Here is a 21,418-nt window from a genome sequence, read left to right as displayed (position 1 = left end):
CTTTCGCACCGCCTGTTTGGTCTTACGTAACGCGAAAAGCTCGATGGCGAGGCGCAGAAGGTCGGGGATACGCATCGGGAATACTAATATCCGTTTAACCCTTTCACGTTGGGTATGTGCGATGCGATACTGAAGAGTTTGGCAAGAGCCATGAAACATTACGTAGAGCACGACTCCTTTCTTTATACTTTACACGAATTTTTTGTGTAATAATATTGAATAACCCGCGAGGGGGTTAATCGAACGTCGAACTGTCTTCGTGGAAAAGAGCCGCCAGGGTTGGAAGCCACGCACAATGGTCTCATTAAAATAGGAATGCAGTTCCTATGACACAGTGAAGTCGTCGAGTTAGGCAGCGTGGATGAACAACGATGCCCGAAATCGTCGTCCACGATACGTGATCCGCGTTCGATCGCTCGAGAGTAAAGTGTCATTTCGCGCAGGAAGCAACCGCCCATTTACTACGCCTCGAATTATCATTTTATCCTCCTTTAACCGCGATTCCGGGGCGAACAGCTGTCAGGAGAGCGTCGCCGCTTGCGCGACGCGATCGATGGATATCGACAAGCTTCCTGACGAGATAACGTGGGGAGGAGAAAAGACCCTCGTCGTATCTTCGAGTACGTGGCTTCGTAATGGTCAACGTACGTGTACACGTTTCTCGAACGAAAAAGAATTTTCGCAGGGCAACGAATAGTGAAAACGGATTGGTTCGAATCTCTGGCGAACGAAGAAAGACACTGGTTCAATTTCCGGGGCAGATCATCGCGATTTTCGCGTAGCACGGACGGTTTTCCATTTTCCAAGGGAAACAATGGGGTTCCTTCCCGAAAACAAAACCCTTTCCTTACCCTATTTACGGACGAGGACCAGCTGTACCAACGAACGGAGTCGAGGAAAGCTGACCTGCAGGTTGAACGAAGCCGTGGGCTCTCGTGTCTGCGCCCGAATAGCGTCTCGATCCCCCCTGACTGGCGGAGAAAGGGTTGGGACCGCGGCGTCTGTTATACGTGTACGTAACGTGGCGTATCGAAGAGGGAAAAGGAGGGTGAGCGAGACAGATACGAAGCGAAAATCCGAGGAGTAGCGACGCGAGAGTTGGACGAGGTGGTGGGCGAGGAGGGACGCGAGGGCCCAAAGGAAACACATGCCAGGAAGGCTCGTGCCACGACGATCTAAGCCGTATCTCGTGAGGTTGCAGCTGCTCTGCACCACCGCCGCAAATTGCCTCTCCCTCGTCCCTTCTCGCACCGTATACCAACCCCCCTCCGTTTTTTATCTCCTTCTCTCTTCTGTCCACCGACGTTCACCCTTGCTGGCAGCGCACGATAGTTGGGACGCGAACGAGAGCGCCGAGAGGGGCCTGGCTTCCTTAAAGCGAGCCGACGAGCACGCGGGGCCAGCTTCTCTCGGCTTCGAAGGTTCGTCGAGCCACCGTGGGGCCCTCGCTCGCGCTGGGACAGCAATAGTGGGGATCAGGGTTCGTGGAAGGGTACGAAAAGGGGCCCAACTGGGTCCTGTCGTGGCGTGCTTCGCACCTGGAGCCACGGAAGGTGCGCGCAGAAACGTTGCCTCGTGTTGGACCCCGTCGACGAGGATGAGAAGAGGCTCCGTGGAAGCGTGAAAGTTACAAAAGGGAACACGATCGACCGAGAAGTGGCTTATCCGTCGAGTACTAATTAATGGTCCCGTTTCTCGAAGGTGCAAGGATAAAAGTCTGACGATGTAGACGGATGGAAACGTTCTGAAATCAGTCCGAGGGACCTGGTGAATCGGTCGAGGGGACCCGTCGCGCTGATACGTGCTTTGGCAACAGGGTAACAAGCTGACAAGAGCGAAGGAGAAAGAACGGCACGGGTGGCTGGACAAATTCGATCGTTGTCGGTCGTTTGACGGCTATTGGGCAGAGGGATATATTCAGTTACCAAGTTTAACACGAGACGCGCGTCGTAACACGATAACTAGTCGCTCTGTCGTGTCCCCCTAAGAGGCCGCAGCGACGAGGAGCACTAACGACTCTTTCGTATGATTAAATTTTCGACTATCGAATATTCATCGTCCAACGGAAAAGGGTGGGACCCGCCGTACGATGGCTCCTTTTATACACGGCAAGTCAACAGGCTCTCTCTCTCTCTCTCCTTTTCTATCACCCTGTCGGCTGTACCGCGCGAATAAATCGCGTAGACTCGTGACGTGGTCCACCTGCTAATCGAACGCGGAATATTTCAACGAAATCGAACGAGGGGGAGGATCGCGATAACGTCGAACAATGCGTGCTCGAGGTTTTCAGGTGTCCTAGAAATCGAGCTTAAGCCCCCAAGTTTACTCGACCACCTTTTACTCCTCTCTGTATCTACTGAAATGGCTCTCGAGGAGTACTTACGGCCGGTGTTCGCCCTTCTTACAGGACTGTCGCTTCGAAGAGCAGCCTTGCCACCCCGCCTCTTCTCGCTTTTCCCTTTCGCGCCGCCTCGAACGATGGAACAAGTAGCCGGGGGTTATTGCCGGGCCGATGTCATTTTCTCTTCGCTGGCAGGGATGGCAGGAAGAGGCGAAGCGAGGCTAGAAGCGACTGCGGAGAAACACTTAGCTGGTGACACGTTTAATGTACGTCAAAGGGCTGTCGTTGCCTTCATCGGGCTTCTGCTACTTCGTCGCCTGTTTAACGTTGTCCCTAACGCTGACGATGCCCTGGACGAGATAACCGATGAAAAACGCCAGAGTTCACGGAGCAGGAGGAGGAGAGACTCGAAAGTCGTGGCGCGTCATCGACCGCCCTCGCGTCTTTCTCGCGCGGAGATGTCGAGGCAAAGGACACGGCGCAGCAGGATTAAAAGGATGGACGCAGGGCCTCGCGATGGTCCTTTGACCACCCTCGACGTATTTAAACGAACCATCGACGCGTGCACGTGTGCGTCTCGTCGGTGGGACGCGCACCCTTCTATCCGAACACGTTCTGTCGGCTACTTTTTCCCTACCCACCGAAACTACTGGTCATAATTCACTGGGCGTTCGATTCATTTCTGATTACGAAACTAACTAATTGTACGCTTGTTAATTGTCAGCGAGACTGTCTTTTGGTATCTTATACGAGTCACTGTTCGAAGCTTCAAATACTCTACGGTTAAAGAGAATTCGCTTTAGAAACGTAAGGATGTTTGCGAGATAAAAGGTACTCCTGGCTCTGGTGTAAGAAGGTATCTCGAAATAAGGTCGCGTACCTTTAAACCTTTTCAGATGGAAACCCGGATATATATCCGTAGATCTCTCTAGGCGAGGTTTTCTGTACGGGATATACTTCCATCCTGACTATTTCAACCTGGATTGCTCCAGTTCTGCGAACACATAGTTTCGTGCGACTTTACGCACATCGCTTGGTTATATTTACGTCACAATTCGCGTTTTGTACGCTGGTAGAAATGGCGTACGCCTCTGTTAATAAAAGGCTGGCAAAGAAGGACTTTAAGAACGAGTCGTCTCCTTCCTGCCTTCAAAACCGTTCTCTCTCCCTTTCTCTCTCCTTCTCGACTTTCACTTCTGTCATTAGCTGATTATTAACACGTTACGGGTCCGCGTGCGCATATCTGCGCATTTGGCCAAACGTCATTCAACGTCCGCGCGCACGTTTCACTAAACTCGATGCGAAGTGCCCAGTGTACACGTGTCTATTAGCGGCGACGTGTTTTAAGGGTCGTCGAAGACAATTAGCCGGACGGTATTTCCCTTTGAAACTCTGAGCACCAAATTTTCTGGATCCCTGCCCCTTTTTTCGCTCGTTGACGAATTGCTAATGAGTGGCGTGGTTTGTGCTGGCGAGGAAACGGGAAACGAAGCACCCTCTTTTAGAAAAATTCTCAAGAATAAAGTCTGTCCGATGAAAACTGAAATTGTGTTCCTCCCTGCAGTCTTTTAAAGTGAACGCAATTCGTAAAATCGCTCTAGAGACGCTTTGTTAAACCCTCGCGTTTCAATGTTCAACGTTTAATTCGTTTCAAAAGTACCATCCATCGCTGTGGATGACTCCCTGGGATAAGACACCATCTGTCGATTTCCTCGGCTCCACCTGAGACAGTTTCAAGGAATTAACTCGCGGATTTGCTGGTCGGCGTCTGTCGCACCTCGACTCCGTCCCGTTCGATAAGTCGAAAGAACCGTCCGTGGGATTTCTCTGTTTCGCGACAGAAATCAGCCGGCTGGAGGTGAGAACACAGAGAGAGAATCGAACGCCCTACGAGAAACGGTCGTTACCGGGGCCCGTGCTGATTATCTAAGGGCGGACGTCATTTCCGCGTGGGCGTGTGCCTCCAGGGGGCGAAGGGAGAGATGGTCCCCCTTTCTGCTATTCCAGGATTAGACAGAGTCGATCGCCAGACTCAACAGCTGGGGTGGGTAGATTTTTGAAATTCCAGCTGCTGCCTATTTCCTACGGTCTTCCGGTGGAATTTCATCGATCTGTTCCTCCGCGCATTGTTGCTACAGACGGTTTTCTACCGGGAACTTCAACCCTTTCGCGAACGAGACAGACTGGCTCTGTTTAATCTAGACCGGAGAGGAGGTTTCGCAACATCGACGACGACGATATCGATCGATCGACAGTTCGCAACCTACGAGAATGATACCACGCGTTGTATAATTTTATCTTGCGAGTGTCGTACGATGTCCTTCAGATTCGACGTTGCAGAGCATAGAAATCGATAATCAGATTCTTCTAGTTCGTAATAAAATCTGTAGAAATTCGAAAGTTAGCAGAACAATTTTCCTTAGGCAACGAGAAAAGGCATCGTTCCGTCTGCTACCCCTATGTCGATGCAACAATGCAAAGAACACGCGACGCGTTAGCGAGAGTGGGATAAAAAAAAAAAGCAAAATACGGTAGATAATCGCAGGTTTCGCCTCGCGACTAGAGTACACATGTATTATAGCGGAGAGGCGATGTCCGTGGGCATCGGTCGTCGATCGCAACAGCGTATATTTTTTCTGTACACCCAGTCGGTCGATGGGCGCCCCTGAAGCGGGACCCAGAGGGTGCATCGGAATCGTAGAGAGGTCCGAGGGTAACAAACGCGAATAAAATGGATAAAGGCTACACCTGGCCTCCGGATGGTCGACGGCGGCACGCGCTGCTTCTCCCCTTCCTCTTCATCCCTCTCTCACTCTCTTTTTCACCCGTGCAGATAGGTCTCGTTTTCCCCTCCCGAATGTACACACCTGCCCCTCACCGACACGCATGCACGTCGTTACGACTGCGAGCGAGGGTCGTAAATGCACACGGATTACTCGCGACGATGCCAATGGTGGACGGAAACGGAAAGTGGATGCGGCTGAGGGACAGAGAACGAGAGAAATCAGAAACACCGCCGCGCAACTAGATCATACGCCGCTCGATGCAATACCAACGCGTAATTTTCTCTGACGATAAGCAACTCCTCGCCTGCGCCTCTGTCTAGCCGTTTCTCCGCCTCTCTGTCTCTCCGTTACGTCCAGGTCCTTTGACTGGTGAATAAACCTCGCGCGAAGAAAAGGGTTCCCGACGAGCTTACTTATGTATGTATACGACGCATTAATGCCAGCCGACCACCAGTTCAAGTTTCCTGGCAGGATGACGAAATAACCGTAAATCTTCGTGTGTAATCAAGTCTGTAACGTGGTGTGTTTATATCGGTAACGGGTACGACGACGTTTCTACAGATATTCGTTACGCTGGTATTAAACGACTCGATGAATTTAAAGAGCGAACGTGTAATAGTTTAGTCTACGGAGAGAAACGGGATTATAAATACATTTCGCGGCGGCAAGATCGTCACGAAACAGCAGGAGAAGTCGAGAAGAACGGGGATGCCTAGATGTGCCCTAAAAGCCAGCGCACCGCGTTGTTGCTCTCGCCTCTGTTTCCACCAGCCCTCGAACTTTGCTGCCTTAATCCTTTTGTCGCGTCAACCGAAGAAGCTGACGTTTACGCTAGCTCCTGTAGGAAGCTGCCAGTGGAAAGTTGGCAGTTTCAGGCTGGTCTCGCGGGTCGGACGAGGGTGCGAACGATCTCGAAACGACGCGCGGAAAAAGGCGAAGGAGACGATGGGACTAACGCGAGGCGATTAACGCGCTCGCGGATCGTCCAATTAATTTCAGGACGCGCTCGCGAATGGCTGGAGCTGCCAATAACGGCGAGTTACAAAGGTAAACGAGCTCCGACAGGAACGTGACCGCGTAAGAGGGAAGTTACACGTGTAATCCCTCAGCCTGCCGCCTCGTTTGTCCGGCTACGTACGCTCGCGGAGTTTTCTCCGTGAAACGCGAAGTTCCGATGCAACGGGGGTGGTAACGCGGTCCCTCGCGCGCAGGGACAACAGGCTGCGGGGGTAATTGGCGGAGGACCGCATTATTAAAAGTTTCAATGCCTGGCGCGGACCTGATCGCCCTTCTGCGGCAGCTCTCTCCAGTTTCGGGCACGTCGGAACGGCGTTATCGCGAGAGCAGTTCCTAATGAGGTGAGGGACCCTTTAATGACCATTTTCCGCGACAGATGCTGCTGCTGGGGTATCGTGACTCGAATCGATCGCGTCGCTTCCTGGGACGCGGCTCGACGTCGATCCTGGCGGGCTCGACGTGCCGTGACGGAGACGAAGAACGCGAAATGGTTCCGTGGAAACGCGTAGGAACGACTGGCGAGAGTAACAGAGGCAGATGGTCATAGGGCGAAGGGCACGTGCCCTAGACACCGACTTTACGATTTCTTTCTTCCTTTTTCTTTCTCTTCGGTACGTCGATGGAGATAATTAGAGATCCTCGTAGTCGATAAAATGTCCTACGCACGGGTGTGCCGTTTCTTTCTTTTTTTTTTCTACCCTTCCTACCCCGCCCCTTTCGTCTGATGGACGTTCATTACTGCACGCGGTATCGATCTGATCCCGAACAACAGTTGCACGTGTGTACATGGACGCGACTCGAATTTTCTCATTTTCACCGGCAATTATTTATCTTGCTCTATTTATGCCGCCGCTCCTCGTCACTTCCGTTCCCGTGGTCCTGTCGGGGTTTAAACTCGACGCTGCACGCGCGCGATCGTTCTCTACGCGCTAACGTGGCGCCGTCGCGAACGAAAAACGGGGTCGTTAAAGGGTTTAACGATCAGCCGCGATAAACCAGTATCTTCAAACTTTTCTTTTTTAGACGTTCATCGCAGAGCCGAGAAGCCATCGCTTCGCCTTTCTTTTCGGTGTAGAAAATTCCTACGCTCCACTCGACTCGTCCAATTTTCAGCACCGACACCGAGCGTGTAACAAACAAGAAATTCAACGTGCTCTATAAATATTCAACGTTACGAATTCTAGCCTGTGCACACGTTGGATTTCTGGAAACACACATCATTTGGACCGACGATTTGCATACGCGCAATACAGTTATTTATCTTCGAACGGGAGTATTATTTTCGAGATACAGCGGGCGTACGTGTGCGCAGCTCGACTGCGACATCGGATCGACACCGAATACCGTGCATTTGTTTACTACGCATTGTTTTCGAGCTATATCTGGGTCGAAAACAAGCTTATCCTTCGAGCATTAAGAGCAGTGATCGATGACCCGCGTTAAAAAAAGATTTCAATTACCAACCATCTGAAAAGTAATCCCTCCCTCGGCGGGGGGAAGCGCAAATATTCCTTTGACGTCGATCGACACCGATCGCACAGTGCGTTCGAAAGCAACGAAAGTTCGACGATTCGAACGTCGGAATACGGAGAGTTTTTATTAAGTCCCGAGGTGGGGAGGTAGCGCGCGCGACAAGCCAATCAAGCCACGTGACGCGAATGGATCGTGAATGGATCAAAGTGCACACCTATAGCCGGAGCGTAACTTCGCGCAAGATGATGCAACCCGTCTCGTTGCAAGCACCGCTCGCGCAATATCTCTCGCGATTTACGATTTCCCCGTCTGCGCGATCGTTATCCCGACACCTCGCGCGGTCCTTCGCGTAGTAACCGTGGCCACCCTACTGACCGTGATAGCCGATACGAGCTAAACCAAATCACGAAATTACCCGAACGTAAATCGAAATCGCAAATATCCGCGGTAATACCCTAATCCCGGTACATTGGAGCCCCTCCACGGCGACTCCCCTATCGCCCGCGTACGGTGCGCGACGCGCGTTGAAAAGCCTGGTCGAGGATGAAAAACCGGCGGACGACAATCGGGAAATTGTGCCATCTGGCTCGAAGGCTGCGTTCACACCGAACAATGTCCGCATTATCCGCGTAGCGGTGGCAGAGGCATGACGTGGCAAATGGTTGCCGCCGCCAGACAAATCGGCCAGTCATCGAATGACTGCGCTTCGACCGGCCGCGGAACCTAGTTCCCGCGGATGAGAAAAATTCCGAGGGAGAGAGAGAGAGAAAGAGAGAGAGAGAGAGAGAGCGATTTTCGCCGCTTGAACGGAGTTTCCCGCGGCGGCGACAAGCTTTTACAGAAGCGTGGAACGACACGACGCCTGTCGCAATCGGGGAAAACGCAACGCGTATCTCGATCGTCCGCTTATTGGAGGATATAGATACCCGCGAGTGGGAAAAACCTGATCGAGCTAGCGAATTTCATAACGAATTAGGTTTATGTAACGTGTTCGATCGCCGTGGAATGTCAGCGGAGTTTAGCGTTTCTATCTGGGCCTGGCGAGATAATCAGGCGACTCGACAGTTTTTTTTTCTCTCTCTCTCTTACCCCGTACCGCTGTATTTTTAGTCGCGTTTAATTAACGGGTGTTTAGAGGTTTGGCCGGACACTCGACACGGTGACGCAAATCGTAAGTGACGAGCGAAATCGAAAAAAAAAAAAAAAGGAGGAACGCGAAGCGTGGCGCGTTTTCTGACGTTTCGAGTGAAAAAGTAATTACAATCGTAAATAGCTGACGCGCGAGTGTTTGTTATTCCTGTTGCTCGGGCACACGGGATCCGCGCGTCGACGACTTTTCGCGCGGAAAACGACGGGGGAAAGGTAAGCAACGGAATAATCGAAACGGGAGGAGAGCTCGTTAATACGACACGTCCGCGCGGTTTCGTCTGGCTTCGACGAGTCGTGTGTCGTCAACGAGTTCCGTCGTCTAGACTTGTTGCAGACGTGACCTAAGGTCCGGATTAATTTTAGCAGTATTTTGTTCCAGCCGCCGTCCCGCGTTGTGTGCGCCACCAGTGCGCCGCGGAACCCATCGGCTCGTCCGAAACCCGACGGTGGTATCCCTGAATATTTCACACGTGCACCATCCACGGCGTGCCGCGTTTCGCGGAAACGAATCATGGCGCCAGAAGCATCGACCGACCTGCGAGGGCGCGATTCCCACCCCGACGCTTTTCCTCGTTCGTTAATCCAACGCCGCGTCGCGTTAACGAGGAAAGGGCCACGCTCGGGGAAATAGATTCGCCTGTTCTCGTTCGACTCGATGCCGATTCGCACGAGCGCTGCTCTTTAACGATGTTTAAATTATATAAAAATGAAAAAAAGAGGAAAGGAAATCTACAATTTTTTGCAGACATAAATATTAAACTTTGCGGTCACTGGTCAATTTCGTGATTTAAATCTATCGAAGCTTTGAAAATCGACGAGGAAGCAATTTTTACGTACACTTCCCTGGGCACCGTGAACGCGCAGTTAGAGGAACAGGGTATTTCCGCAAGGTGTCCTCGAAATTATTCAGAGACGGCAGCTTTTTCGAAGGAGAGAACTTTCTAATTGCACGTGAAATCCCCCGAGCACGTTGTCGTCCAGTAGCCATCGGTAATCGGAAACCATGCAAGAGCGTGCGCGTGGTTACGAAACATGCCTTTAATTACACGGTCTGGGTGCTCTTGGCACCTGTGAAACGACGGAATGGTCCACCGGGTAAACCTGCACGCTTAGCATACCTCGAGGACGACCGGTACGCCTCGATGCCGCTCGATAACATTCCGATCGAGGCGTTCGAACGATAACAGGAGTCGCTGCTTTCGAGCCGCGACGATCAAGATCGAGCTGAATCGTAGCGGGGCAAGAAGCGGCCCGCTTGATACCGATATCCGCGCCGTGGCTTTCTTCCGCTTGGGCCTGGCATCGCGCTGACACGCGCCACGCCGCGTGCATAAATCGGCTGAGTCAATTAAGAGCCTCGAAATCGTCGTCGGATCGCGTAACACGCGGCACTGCTCGACGTCGCGACCGCTCTTCGACGAGTAATTACCATTTTTGCCATTCGCAGGAATTGGATCATTGGGAATTAACCCTTTGTACTCGGTTGGCGCCGCTGGGGCGACGTAACGTAACATGCATCGCGACTCCACTGGCGTAGCTACGACGACGCGCAATTTTCCTCGCGGACAGAGAGTACTCGAAGCGATTCGCTGCCTGTTCTCGAGTTTTCTTGATTAAAAACGGGATAAAGCCGTTGGACAAAGGTGAAAAGAAGTACTCCAAGTTCTCGCAGAAGAGTGAGAGAGCGCGCGGCTTCAGAGCCTGCGAGATTAAGAATCACGTACGATCGAGCTGATTTTTCGCTAAATAATCAATTCGAGTCGTGAGAACGGCAACGATTACCAGCGATTGCGGAGTCGACGTTAAATTGCAGACTATTTCACTCATAGGTACCGACATACGTTCCAAAGTTCACTCATCCGAAACGTTAACGAGCGAAAGAGAGTGCGCGCGCGAACAGAAACAGATAGATAGACCGAGAACGAAGGAGAGAGATCGCGAAGGAGCATAGGAGAAGGAAAGCGACGAAGCAAGGGAACGAGAAAGGAGAGAGAAGCGAATGACGTTGACCTCAAACGAGGCGCCCGGCAGTTGGACGGTGCAGGAAGGGAGGACGCGACGCCGCGCGCCGCGACGCTGACGCACCGTGTATATTTGGCTAGGGTCCGCCACGTCCGATCGTAGTAGTTCTTTCCGCGGTGGGTAATCTCGAGTGACTGCTATCCTCGATATCCTCGACGTCATATTGTTCTCGTTTTAAGTTCACTCGCCACAGAATGGCCTTTGCGGATCACGTCCTCGAACCCTTGCAACGTGATGCGTCTTGGAAAATGCTTACTCTATTCTATAGTTCGTGTATTCCAATGGCAACGACCAAATCTCCTGTAGAGCTATTAACACTCGCATTTAGATTTGAAAGGACCAACAAAAAAATTAACCTCTTTGAACAGTAAAAATCTATAGAATAATGGAATGCAAAGGGTTAAGTTCATAGTTCAATAAAAATCACTGGCTCATGATACGTGCTATTGGAGAAATTTCTAGGCTCCACTTATGAAATTAGTCAAGTCTCAGCAAAGTCTGACGATCGTCGAGAAGAAAGCTCTTTTTGGGAATCGTCACCGACAATTTACGAGGAACGCCGTCCCTTTTTCTCCTGCGGGCGATGAGAGAGCCAATCCTATCTCCAGGTACCGTTTTCGACCGCGAACAAAGTGAAGTGGATGCAAAACACGAGGGGCGGAAAAACGGCCGGCGAACGTCTCGAGCCGAAAGTTCGCGGTGGCTGGGGGTAGAAGAAAGCCTTGGGTAGGGGAGGATTGGTAAGCAACGCGAGGTTTGTTGTACGCAGAAGAAACAGCGACCGTCGACTACCGGCGCTTCGAGAATTTATGGACAGGGATCTCTCCCTCTTCCTCTCTCTCTCTCTCTCTGCTCGGGTACAGCGCATCCGGTCTGGTACTCAGAAAAAGCGAGACCTGCACGAGAGGACTTCGGCGCTACATTGTGTACTACCAGTCGCCGATGCAACGAAATGGATTTCCTTTTTCTCCGTACGGAAAAGAGCAGGCATTTCTTTCATCGCAGCCTTATTCAATGTCTGCTCGCATCATATTTTCCCTCTTATCCTTCCCCCGATGCTCCATACGATGCAACGTTTTCGCCAATTTCCTCGTCTCCCTTTAAACATCGTGTCCCTGTTTCCTTTATCCCGCCGAGACGCGTCGAGTGTTCTCCAGGATGCGGGATAGGCTGATTCTCTGTGTTCGCGTACCACGTGGAGGTTCGTCTCGTCTCGCGTACGAGCGAGCAGAGAGAAATTCGAAAACGTGCGAAGACAATTCCGAGTGCACCGCGAGACGCGAGGGTGGGAATCTCGTTTGGGGAGGTCGGGTGGTCTCGCAGTGACATCGTCTGTCGTGGTCGCGATTCAGCTGACGGCGCATTAAAAATATTAATAGACGCGCTCGTGCAGCGTGTAAATAAATTTTCGGTACGATCGCTTGACGCGCCGCCAAACTGCGCGTCTCTGTCATGCGAACGACATCGAGGAACAGGCTTAGCCATTTGTTTCGTCTCGTGCAGCCACGCTATGGAAACTTTCCGTATACGAACGCGTGTACGCGAGAGAAAAGTGGCGAGTCGGTTCATCGATCGACGACGACGATCACGATTCGCGAATCGTTCGCGATGGTCAAGACGGTTGTTAAGTAAAAGGGAGACGCTCACCGTGTGAAGTTCGTCTCCAACGTTACGAATTGTTGCAATTTGAGGACCAGCTCGTCGTCCTTAGCTCCAACATTGCGAATCCGAGAAGCAACAGGGAACGGATCGTAATCGCCATCGTCGTCGTCGACTTCGTCGATCTCCATTGCTGCGCAAACGAAAACATAGTTGCATTTCATTAGAAATAAGAAAGGGGAGAAGAAAATTGTGACAACCCGGTCGAAAGTAATACGAGGCTAATGTTATTCGAACCGGTTCGCACGAATTCAGCCGGTTCGTTGCACCGATCGCGAATATTCGTTTCCTCGAGTGTCTCTGCTCAGACAATTTCCCCGTATCCACGGCAGACGCGGTCAAAAGAAGGCTGGCTAAGTGTAACTAGCGTGACAAGAGCGAGAAAGAGGTTCAAAGGAGAATGTAGCAGGGATAACCGAGGGCTTTGAACAGAGCAGTTCCTGCTTCCAAGTCTGTCTCCATCGCAACCCTTGTCCGCCTTCCTTCGCGATTTCTTCTATTTTCCACCGCGCCTCTCGCGTCCTAACGCGACTAACACGAGTTTCCCTCGATTCCTCCCTTTTTCGTCGCCTCGTCCGCCGTGTTACCTTCGTCGACACGCGGAAAACTGGATTTTGGAGACCAGCAGGCGGTGTACGCGTAAAGTGGCAAAGAAGAAGAAAAAGACGGGGCAAGGGAAGGCAAAAAAAAAAAAGAAAAAGATTGGAAAGTCTCTTTTCTTACGCTGAGCGATGGTAACCGCCTGCTTCTAAAAGAACGGAATTAAGTTTCTCTCGAACGTCTTCCATCCCTCGCGAGTATGTACCATCTCTCCGAAGCTGGCGAAGAATTATTTTAATTCTCCTAGAGAAACTCTAATCTCGTTTCGTTTCGACGAAGCAAAAATTAATTTTGCCCCGGTTCTGCTCCTCGGGGCAGCATGAAAATTACTTCCGTCGCGGCGGCGGAACGATAATTTATAAGAGATTCGCGGGACTCGTGGTCTCCCTCGAGATATTTTTCCCAAGCATTCTTAGACGTCATCGAAGGGGAACGGAGAAAGAGAGAGACAGAGCGAGAGGCAGAGTGGTAGGGGATAGAGGGTGGATACGGTAGAGAGAACGAACCGAGGAGATCCTCGATGCCTCTGACCACCGTTGAGGAGAGCACGAGCCACGGATGCAAGAAGATGGAAGGCAGAAGAAGCGAGAAGGAGGAACGCGTAGAAAGAGAGAAATATATCGATCTCGCGAGGGGACTTCCGTCTGTCTGATTCTAGACTCTCTGTTATCGTAACGCTCGATCGGATCGACCGTTCCGCCGACGAGCCCTTCTATCTGAAACAAGCGGCCACCCTCTCTCGCCCTGCCTCTCTGTCTTTCTCTTCTCGAGACCACCCTTTCTCGCCGTCCGGCCTAGTACAGCCCCCTCTATCGGCCTTCTGGCATCACCGTGTGGGTGGAGGTAGTAGGGGCGGGCTGGGCTCCAGAAACTCATTTGAATCACGTGCAACGACGAGTCAAGTGCAGCCGTACTACGCGTTTACGCCGACGTACATACGCGCGCTACTACGTAGTTACTAACGATCTCTTTTTTCTCCGTTTCCCAGCCCCCTCCCCTGCGCCCTCCTCGTTTCCGTTCGTACCGTGGCTCCGTAATTCCGGCTATTTATTGATTTCGACATCCGTAACCGGTGTCGCGCCGCGTATTCCATGCCCATCTCGATCTTCGATTCGTTTTCCATCCTCCCCCCCTCGAGGAACGCCCGACGTTTTCCCTCGCATCTCGATCACCTACTCTCTCTCTCTCTTTCTTACGCGCTTCTAATCTTTTCTCGCGTTCCATGCACCCGTTTCCCGCGCGTTTCGCGGTTTTCCAAATTTCTCTGGGCTGGTTCGTAACGGATCGCGGAGGATGAACGAGCGGTGAACACGGCGACGGACGCGATTACCAGGGGTGCCTGCTGCCACGGGGATGAAGATGGTGGAGCACGGGTCGCGAGAGAAGGAGACAGATAGCGGGAGGGGGATGAGAAATGGAGGAAAGACAGAGGGAGAGGAATGGGATGGGAGAAACGGAAAGTGAGAGAGATAGCGGATAGATAGATGATAGATGGAGAGAGATAGAGAGACAGAGAGAGAGAAAGGGAGAGTGTGGAGAGACCAGAGGGGCGTGGCAAGATGAATGATCGCAAGACGCGGGAGTATTGATCCTGGGGACTGTACTCTGACTGTTTCTCTCTTTCTCTCCACATCTCTCTCTCTCTCTCTCTCTTCGGCATGTATACGCGCGTCCTCCCCTTCCCCGTCACTCTTCTCCGTCGTGTTCCTCCGTGGTCGTTCTATCTCCCTTCCCTTCTCTTTCTCTCACCGGTCGGAGTTTCGCACCCCTGTACCGGGTGGCGCGCCGGTTGGGTTCAGGGTCATGCGTGCACCCCTTTCGGCTATGTGCGTTGGTTCCTTCCTTCCTTCCTTCCTTCCTTCCTTGCTTTTCGGAGGGAGAGAGCCTGCTCCCGCCTGGATCGAAGTTGAAGAACCCAGAGAGAGAAAGAGAGAGAGAGAGATCGTTCTCCTTCCCGCCCCGATACGTACACCACGGCAAACGGTCGGCGACCAGTTCCACACCACCACTGCCAGAGGGATCAACGACATTTTCGGCGCCCAACGTACGCCCGGTGCGCGTCGCGCGTTGCCACGCCGTGCCCCGACAGAAAGGATAAATCCTGATCTTTCGGACGCCGTATAATGAACCTTCTCCTTCTACCTAGCCGCCCCTCAACGCTGACGAACAAAACGGCGGTACACGTGTGCGATCTACGCGAGAACGATCCTGATATGATTACGACGACGCGACGACGAGCGCAAAGTCGCGATCTCGCGTTTGCGAGAGTTAACGCGTCTGAAATCCATCGCGTCGTGTGTTTTGATGCCAGGGTGGTTACGCTCGTCTCCCTCGATTTGCACCCTGGGTGCGCGACAGGGTTTCGTTAGATAAAGACGAGAGGATTCAGGGGACAGGAAGGTAATCGTCCAAACGAATCGTCATCGATGGGACTCTTTTTTAATTCCCCTATCCAGGCTCGATGGTCGTTTCGAGGTTGGTCCAGTTTGCGGCGCGGACCCATCCCGCGGAATTGAAAATATCGCGAAATCGTGGAATCGCCTCGCGCGGTCGATTAACGGGTAGACCGGCAGCATCCGCCGGTATTAATAACCGAAGCACGAGCGCCTCGTTGGAAACGGACCTCGACAGACGTGACAGTCCCACGAAAAGTAATTACTGTTCTCTTGTTCCGCGCGCTTAATATGACGGAACGACCGTCTGAAATAACATTCTGCATGCCGGTCAGACACTTTTTTTTCCCTCCGTTCCTTCCTCCTTTAAAAGCGGACAGAGGATTAAAATGTTCTTTCACGGCCGCTACCGTCCGACCAGACTTTTGTCATACTTCCTACGAGCTTCTAATTATACACGATAATCATCTACACGATACCCTGCTCATCTTCGCCAATTCTGATCGATTCGATTAAGGATAATTAACGCGCGCGTACGAGTGCATTAGCAGAATCGAACTGTTCGTGTAATTCGCAGGGATCTCGAAGGGGTGTGCGACATAAGCAGCGTGCGAGACATGCAAGAATCACCACGATGCGTCGCGATAGCCAGTGACACGACGATTGATGTAATGATAGGTTTTAACTGGGACTACCGATCGGCGAGCGAAACTTTTCTCGTCTGAAATGCTCGACGCTGTTTGTCCACTCGGATGCACCCACCTTTCCGCGCGTCTATGTTTCACCCAACGCTTACGTACCGACGACAAGTCCGAGCAAGCGAGGCTACCGTTTATCAGATCGATCACCGGCACGGGAAACGTAAATCTTTACGCCACGGGTATACAGAGTGCAACAACTATGCTCGGTGATGCAGGTGAGCGCACCAAGCGGATGGCCAACTTCTGCTGTTTATGATTTATAATTCATGGCCCGTGTAAAGTGACGCGATGCAACAGCCATCGTTTAAAGACGCTAACGAGAAACGCGCGGCGTTGCGAACAAGGGCGAAGAGGAGTCCCTCGAGCGGGTTATCGATACGAATTATTGACACGCGCGGAGGGTAAACCTCGTCCTGCGAGAAATCGGTATTATTCCTCGAGCGTGTAAAATATGGACGCTCGTCCGCGTGCCAATAAGAAAGTCCTGTTACGTCCCTGTTAATTAGGTCGAGTCGATCATCGACCGCCACGGCTTGATACTTGAGTAGGTTCGCGCGATATCGGTAGTAGTGGGTGACGTCAAGCACGTCGAGTTTCCCACGATTCCCGATGGATATTCCCGATCGGATAATCAAATTTCGCGGTGACGTAGACGCGCGACCGGAATAGCTGGAGACGCGCAGCAACCTGGTCGCTGACACACCTATCGACGAATATTTCTGCGATTACATTTCGGGAGCGCTGTTTCGAGCCAAGTTCGCCTTGGGACGCGACACAACGGTGTAACCTTATATCGATCGTAAAACGCTCGTTTCCAGAGGCTGAACGTGATACCAGCATTAACAGCGGCGAAACAATGAGCAGAAATTACTATTAGGTATTCCGTAGCAGCGAGAAGATTTATCAAAGGGAACGATCGTATTATGAGCGCGCGAACCGCGTGTTGCCGAGGAAATTTCTTAATTACGCACGGGAGAACAACGGTACTCAATGCGGGAGCGGAAGAAAGCGATTAGGAATGCGGCTGACGCACGTTTGGACCACCTACGATAATTTATACGCGTTACGAAAATAACCACCGGGTTCCCTTTTCCGTCGCGGTATAATTACGGCTTTGCAGATGTAACGACGGGGCCTGTAACGCTGGAATCGGAGCCCCCATAGCCGGGCAAGTAGGATAAATAGCGGAAAGGTCAAAAGGTTTTACAAGTCTGCTCTGTACGCTTCGTATTTGCTGCGATTTAAAAAAAAGAAAAAGAAACAGGGAGAGAGAGAGAAAGAGAGAGAAACAAAGAGAAAAAACGAAAGGAGAAAACTGGGTGAAAACAGTTGAAACGTTTCAATTAAACGGTAACGAATTCTCGTTTTTCGCGTTTAACGAGGTCGCAATTAGCTTGAATTTTCTTTTTCTTTTTTGGCAAAGCAGCTTTCTCATCGTCGAGCCTTGTGACCACGAAAGATTTCACAGCGGCTCCACTTCTCCCGTCTTTCGAGTGTTTTTCATCGAGTTCCCCGTGAAACTCGCCAACGCGAGGGTGGAAGGCTGCGTTCCTTCGTTACGTAGCTACGGGACGCGCAATTAGAAGAGGGGCGGAGGAATTTTTTACGCGGTCTCTCCCCTCGTATCGTCGGGATTTCTGTGGAAATCGGGACGCCTTGGCAAACCGCGAAAGAAAGAAGGAAAAGCGTTAAGTCCTGGCGGTAGATCGATAACCAACTATTAGGGGAGGCCTCTTCCTCTCCGTCTCGGACTCGCTTTGAACCGTCAAAGCGACCAAGCGCGGAGGTTACCCCGACGCGAGTACTTCAACCCTTGATTCGATTCTTTTCCTAATTACCGTTGTCTCGCGCGGAACAGAACGGAAGAGAAAAGTCGCGCGACAGAGCGGACGGATCGATAAACCGGATGGGGGATTTTCTTGGCGGACGGTTCGGTTCTCGAAGAAACAATGGGGGGATCGACAAGTTTTTCGTGTCCACTCGCCACACCTAAAACTTCGCCCACCGCGAAATAACCCATTTCGTTCGGTGACTGATTGTTTAACCCCTTTTCCGGCACGTTTTACATCGATTTTCGTCCATTCCGCCCTCCCAGCCTTTTTTCTCCTCTCTCGCCCCCGGAGGTGTTTCATTAGCCGCGACGAGAACGGTTGTTTTTGTCGATGTTTCGCGGCAGCTTGTCGCTTTTTATTTGCCTTCCTCCTCGTCCTTTCTATCTGAACCCGCCCTCCTACCCTCCAGCCACCCCCTCCACCGGTCCCTCTCGCCTCCCTTTTTACGCGTATCCATTCGAACGCCAAGAAAAAGCTTTGGCTACTTACTCGATTAAACGAGAGATTGAAAAAGACGCGCAGGTAAACGCTCGTCGATTCTAATTTTATCGTTACCCCTACGTAAGCGTGGCAGGTATTGCGCAATCATCCTCACCGTCCATTTATCGCGTTAACTAAAAACTACGTTCACGATCTGCGATGATGGAATGGTGAAAAAGATCAGCAGTTCGTGTGCTACGTTGCACGGATGTACGCGCGTAACGTTGTACGCATACTTCTCGATTAACCACGATGTTACATAATCTTACGGGTCCATAAGGATGGACGTACAATTATTGGTACGAAAGATCATGGCGTATGGCATGCTGGTTACATAGAGATAAAAGAGAGGCCAATACGATATTATTCTCAGCTCGAACAATCTCACCTCTCCGATCGCGTAAAACAACCCGACGATTTCTTCGTGTATCCACGTGTCATCCCAGGCGTTGTCACTATAAACATGATTGCGTCAGTCTTTCGAGACAGAAACACTCGCGCCGATCACACATCGATTTTTTTCCGAAACTATCACAAGAGGAGTCCGCGAGAGTATCACAAGAACGAAGTTACAGGCAAAGGGGGAAACGCTGCTGGCGTTCAGCAGCGGGTCTACGATTTCCCGATAAAATCTCTTTTATTATCCCCGTTTCCGGGCGTTTTCCACATTCCTCCGTTCGATTCTCCCGTGTCCCATCGGCGAAACGGTTCTCGCCGCGTTACGGACGGTGGAAAATGGTTACTGGCCGGCGAGATGGATCCTTACGCCGGCATTTTACGACATCCTTCGAGCGAAACGGCCATGCGTGGCCGGCGAGATCCTTGCCACCTTTTCCGCGTTTAAGACCGCGTTGCAATGCCATTTTCCGCGACGTCGAGCCATATTTTTCCGTCGCATTTCCACGCGTGTCGTCTCGCATCCGAGCGTGTCGAAGCGGCTTGCTCGTAGGTGTATCCACGCGTGCCCTCCCTCCCTCTCACCATTAGTTCGTCAGACTTCGAAAAAATCGGCATCTCCCCTGATATCATTCCCACGGCACACACGCGTTCCTGCCAAAGAGACACGCGTACGATCTTCACGACGAATCGGTAGAGAGTACCAAACGGTTCTGAGCGGAAGCTCTCAGCGAGTTCCATCGTCCATCAGCGCGGATGGTCCTTCCCTTCTCGATGCCCTCGCAGCACGGCACTTTTTCACTTATCCATCGTCCGTGCGCGTACAACTCGCGCGTTACGTGTCGTTTCGCGATCGTACGCGAGACGACCGCGACGATCCTGACGGAAGGACGACGGGAAGGACGGCAGCATCCTTGCTCGCGCGTTCTCCACCGCCCCCCTCGCGATGTGGTGAAAAAAAAGGGGCGCCGCAGCGGGAACGCCTTGGCGGATCGCTCTCGATCGTTCGACGTGGCGAGCGCGATGGACGGCACTGCGCGGCTCCGTTCTCGCGAGCCAGCGAACGGCGGCACCCGTTGTTGATCGCGGAAAAAAACCGAGGACGGGCAACAGGATGAAAAGTTTTATGGCGAGAACGCGACTCGTCGACTGATAAATCCGCATTTAGTGTGGCGGCCCTCACGTACACGCCGGCCGCTCTTGCCGGCTCCACCAAAGGCATGATTGGTCTACGTGTCGGTGCCCCCACCGCCCACCCCCCCTCAGGGGCGGACAAACGAGCCAGGGCGCCGTCGCCGTACTCCTAAACGACGGGGGCGCCACCGCGCGGCACCGACGCCGACGCCCGCCGATCGATAGTCACCGACCGTCGACGACGACGACGACGACGAAGACGACCAAGACGACGACGACGCCGACCACCGCGACGCAACCCGTTACTCTACTCTACGTTACGCTACGCTACGCTACTCTACTCCACGCCGGCTAGTTGTGTCCCCGTTACTTTTCCTCCGCCGTACTACCACCACGCGTGCACTCGTAACAGTCTCGCCCGTGGATTAAGATCCGCTTCGATTCCAACCGCTGGCTGCCTCTATTATTGATTGCATCTACGTCCTACGACAAATACGATCGATGTCGAAAGAGACTGGCGACTCTTCGTTGCACGGCTGATTCGTAGCGATTTTTCGAGAGCACGATAGTCTTCTGGAAAGATTTTTACTCTTGCTTTTTGGTGTACAGTGGGTATCGCGTTGTAGATCAGTTTGGATTCTTCGTGGGTAGTATGGATCTCGAGTATTTAACGATTTTTTCTATTTTCAAGGTAGATTCATGGATATATATGTAATACGAGAGCAGCTTTCGCACTACCGTCTGCATCTTCGCGACCACGCCTTCGACACTCGCCTGGCTATCAATTGAACCGTGGTTCGCGGTTCCACGAGAACCACCGTGCTCGCGAATCGGGGCGTCGTCTTGCGTGTTGGCGCCCGTGATTAGGACACGGCACCTTTTAAACGCGGCTCTGGTCAGCACCGTTGTCGCGATAAGGGTGAAGGCGCTTCCTTTTCCTCTCTCGTCATCGTACGCATCGTGCGTAATGCGAACCGGATGGAGGAGAGGTGGGAGAGGGCCTGCGAGAGCGAAAGAAAAGAAAGAAGGGAACGCGAATGAGACAGCGAGCTAGGAGAAGTAGAGGAGGATGACTCGAGTAAGAAAGAGACGAGGCTGCGCTGCGAAGTTGCCGCGACAAGGATGGAAAACGGAGAAGAGAGAGCGAGAGAAAGAGAGAGAGAAAGACGCGTAGAGCAACGAACTAGAGGTGGTCCCGTTGATAGGAAAGGGACAAGCTGCGCGGAAGAACGACCGGGGAATAAGGAGAGATAATGGGTGGGAAGAGCGAGGGAGAGAGCAGGAGATAAGAAAAGTCATCACGGTCAGTGCGCGCGCCGCGCTACACCGTCATTCATTGATTGCATCGTGGCGTGCGGTCTGCCGTGGCGAACGTACGTTTTACGTCGCTAATGTGCACCGGATGAAAGGAGAAAGGGAGCCGAGAAACGGACGA

At 52.1% G+C, this 21,418-nt stretch overlaps 1 protein-coding gene across 4 annotated transcripts in view; it reads right to left on the bottom strand.

Annotated features, from left to right (window-relative positions):
* LOC143431535 (serine/threonine-protein phosphatase 4 regulatory subunit 1) overlaps nt 1–21,418 on the bottom strand; it is a 112,023-nt gene that overhangs the window by 79,990 nt on the left and 10,615 nt on the right. For 3 of the 4 annotated variants that reach the window (XM_076908348.1, XM_076908350.1, XM_076908351.1), the window contains exon 2: nt 12,436–12,580. In XM_076908348.1, the coding sequence (XP_076764463.1) occupies nt 12,436–12,578 (143 nt within the window). In that variant the 5' untranslated portion in view covers nt 12,579–12,580. Of the gene's footprint in view, nt 1–12,435; nt 12,581–18,841; nt 18,978–21,418 lie in introns of those variants that run through there. The other variant, XM_076908349.1, reaches the window with a different exon arrangement.

Source organism: Xylocopa sonorina, chromosome 18 (genome assembly GCF_050948175.1).
Source record: "Xylocopa sonorina isolate GNS202 chromosome 18, iyXylSono1_principal, whole genome shotgun sequence".
Lineage (NCBI taxonomy): Eukaryota > Metazoa > Arthropoda > Insecta > Hymenoptera > Apidae > Xylocopa > Xylocopa sonorina.
Note: the sequence above shows the minus strand (reverse complement) of the source record. Positions and strands in the feature narration are given on the sequence as shown.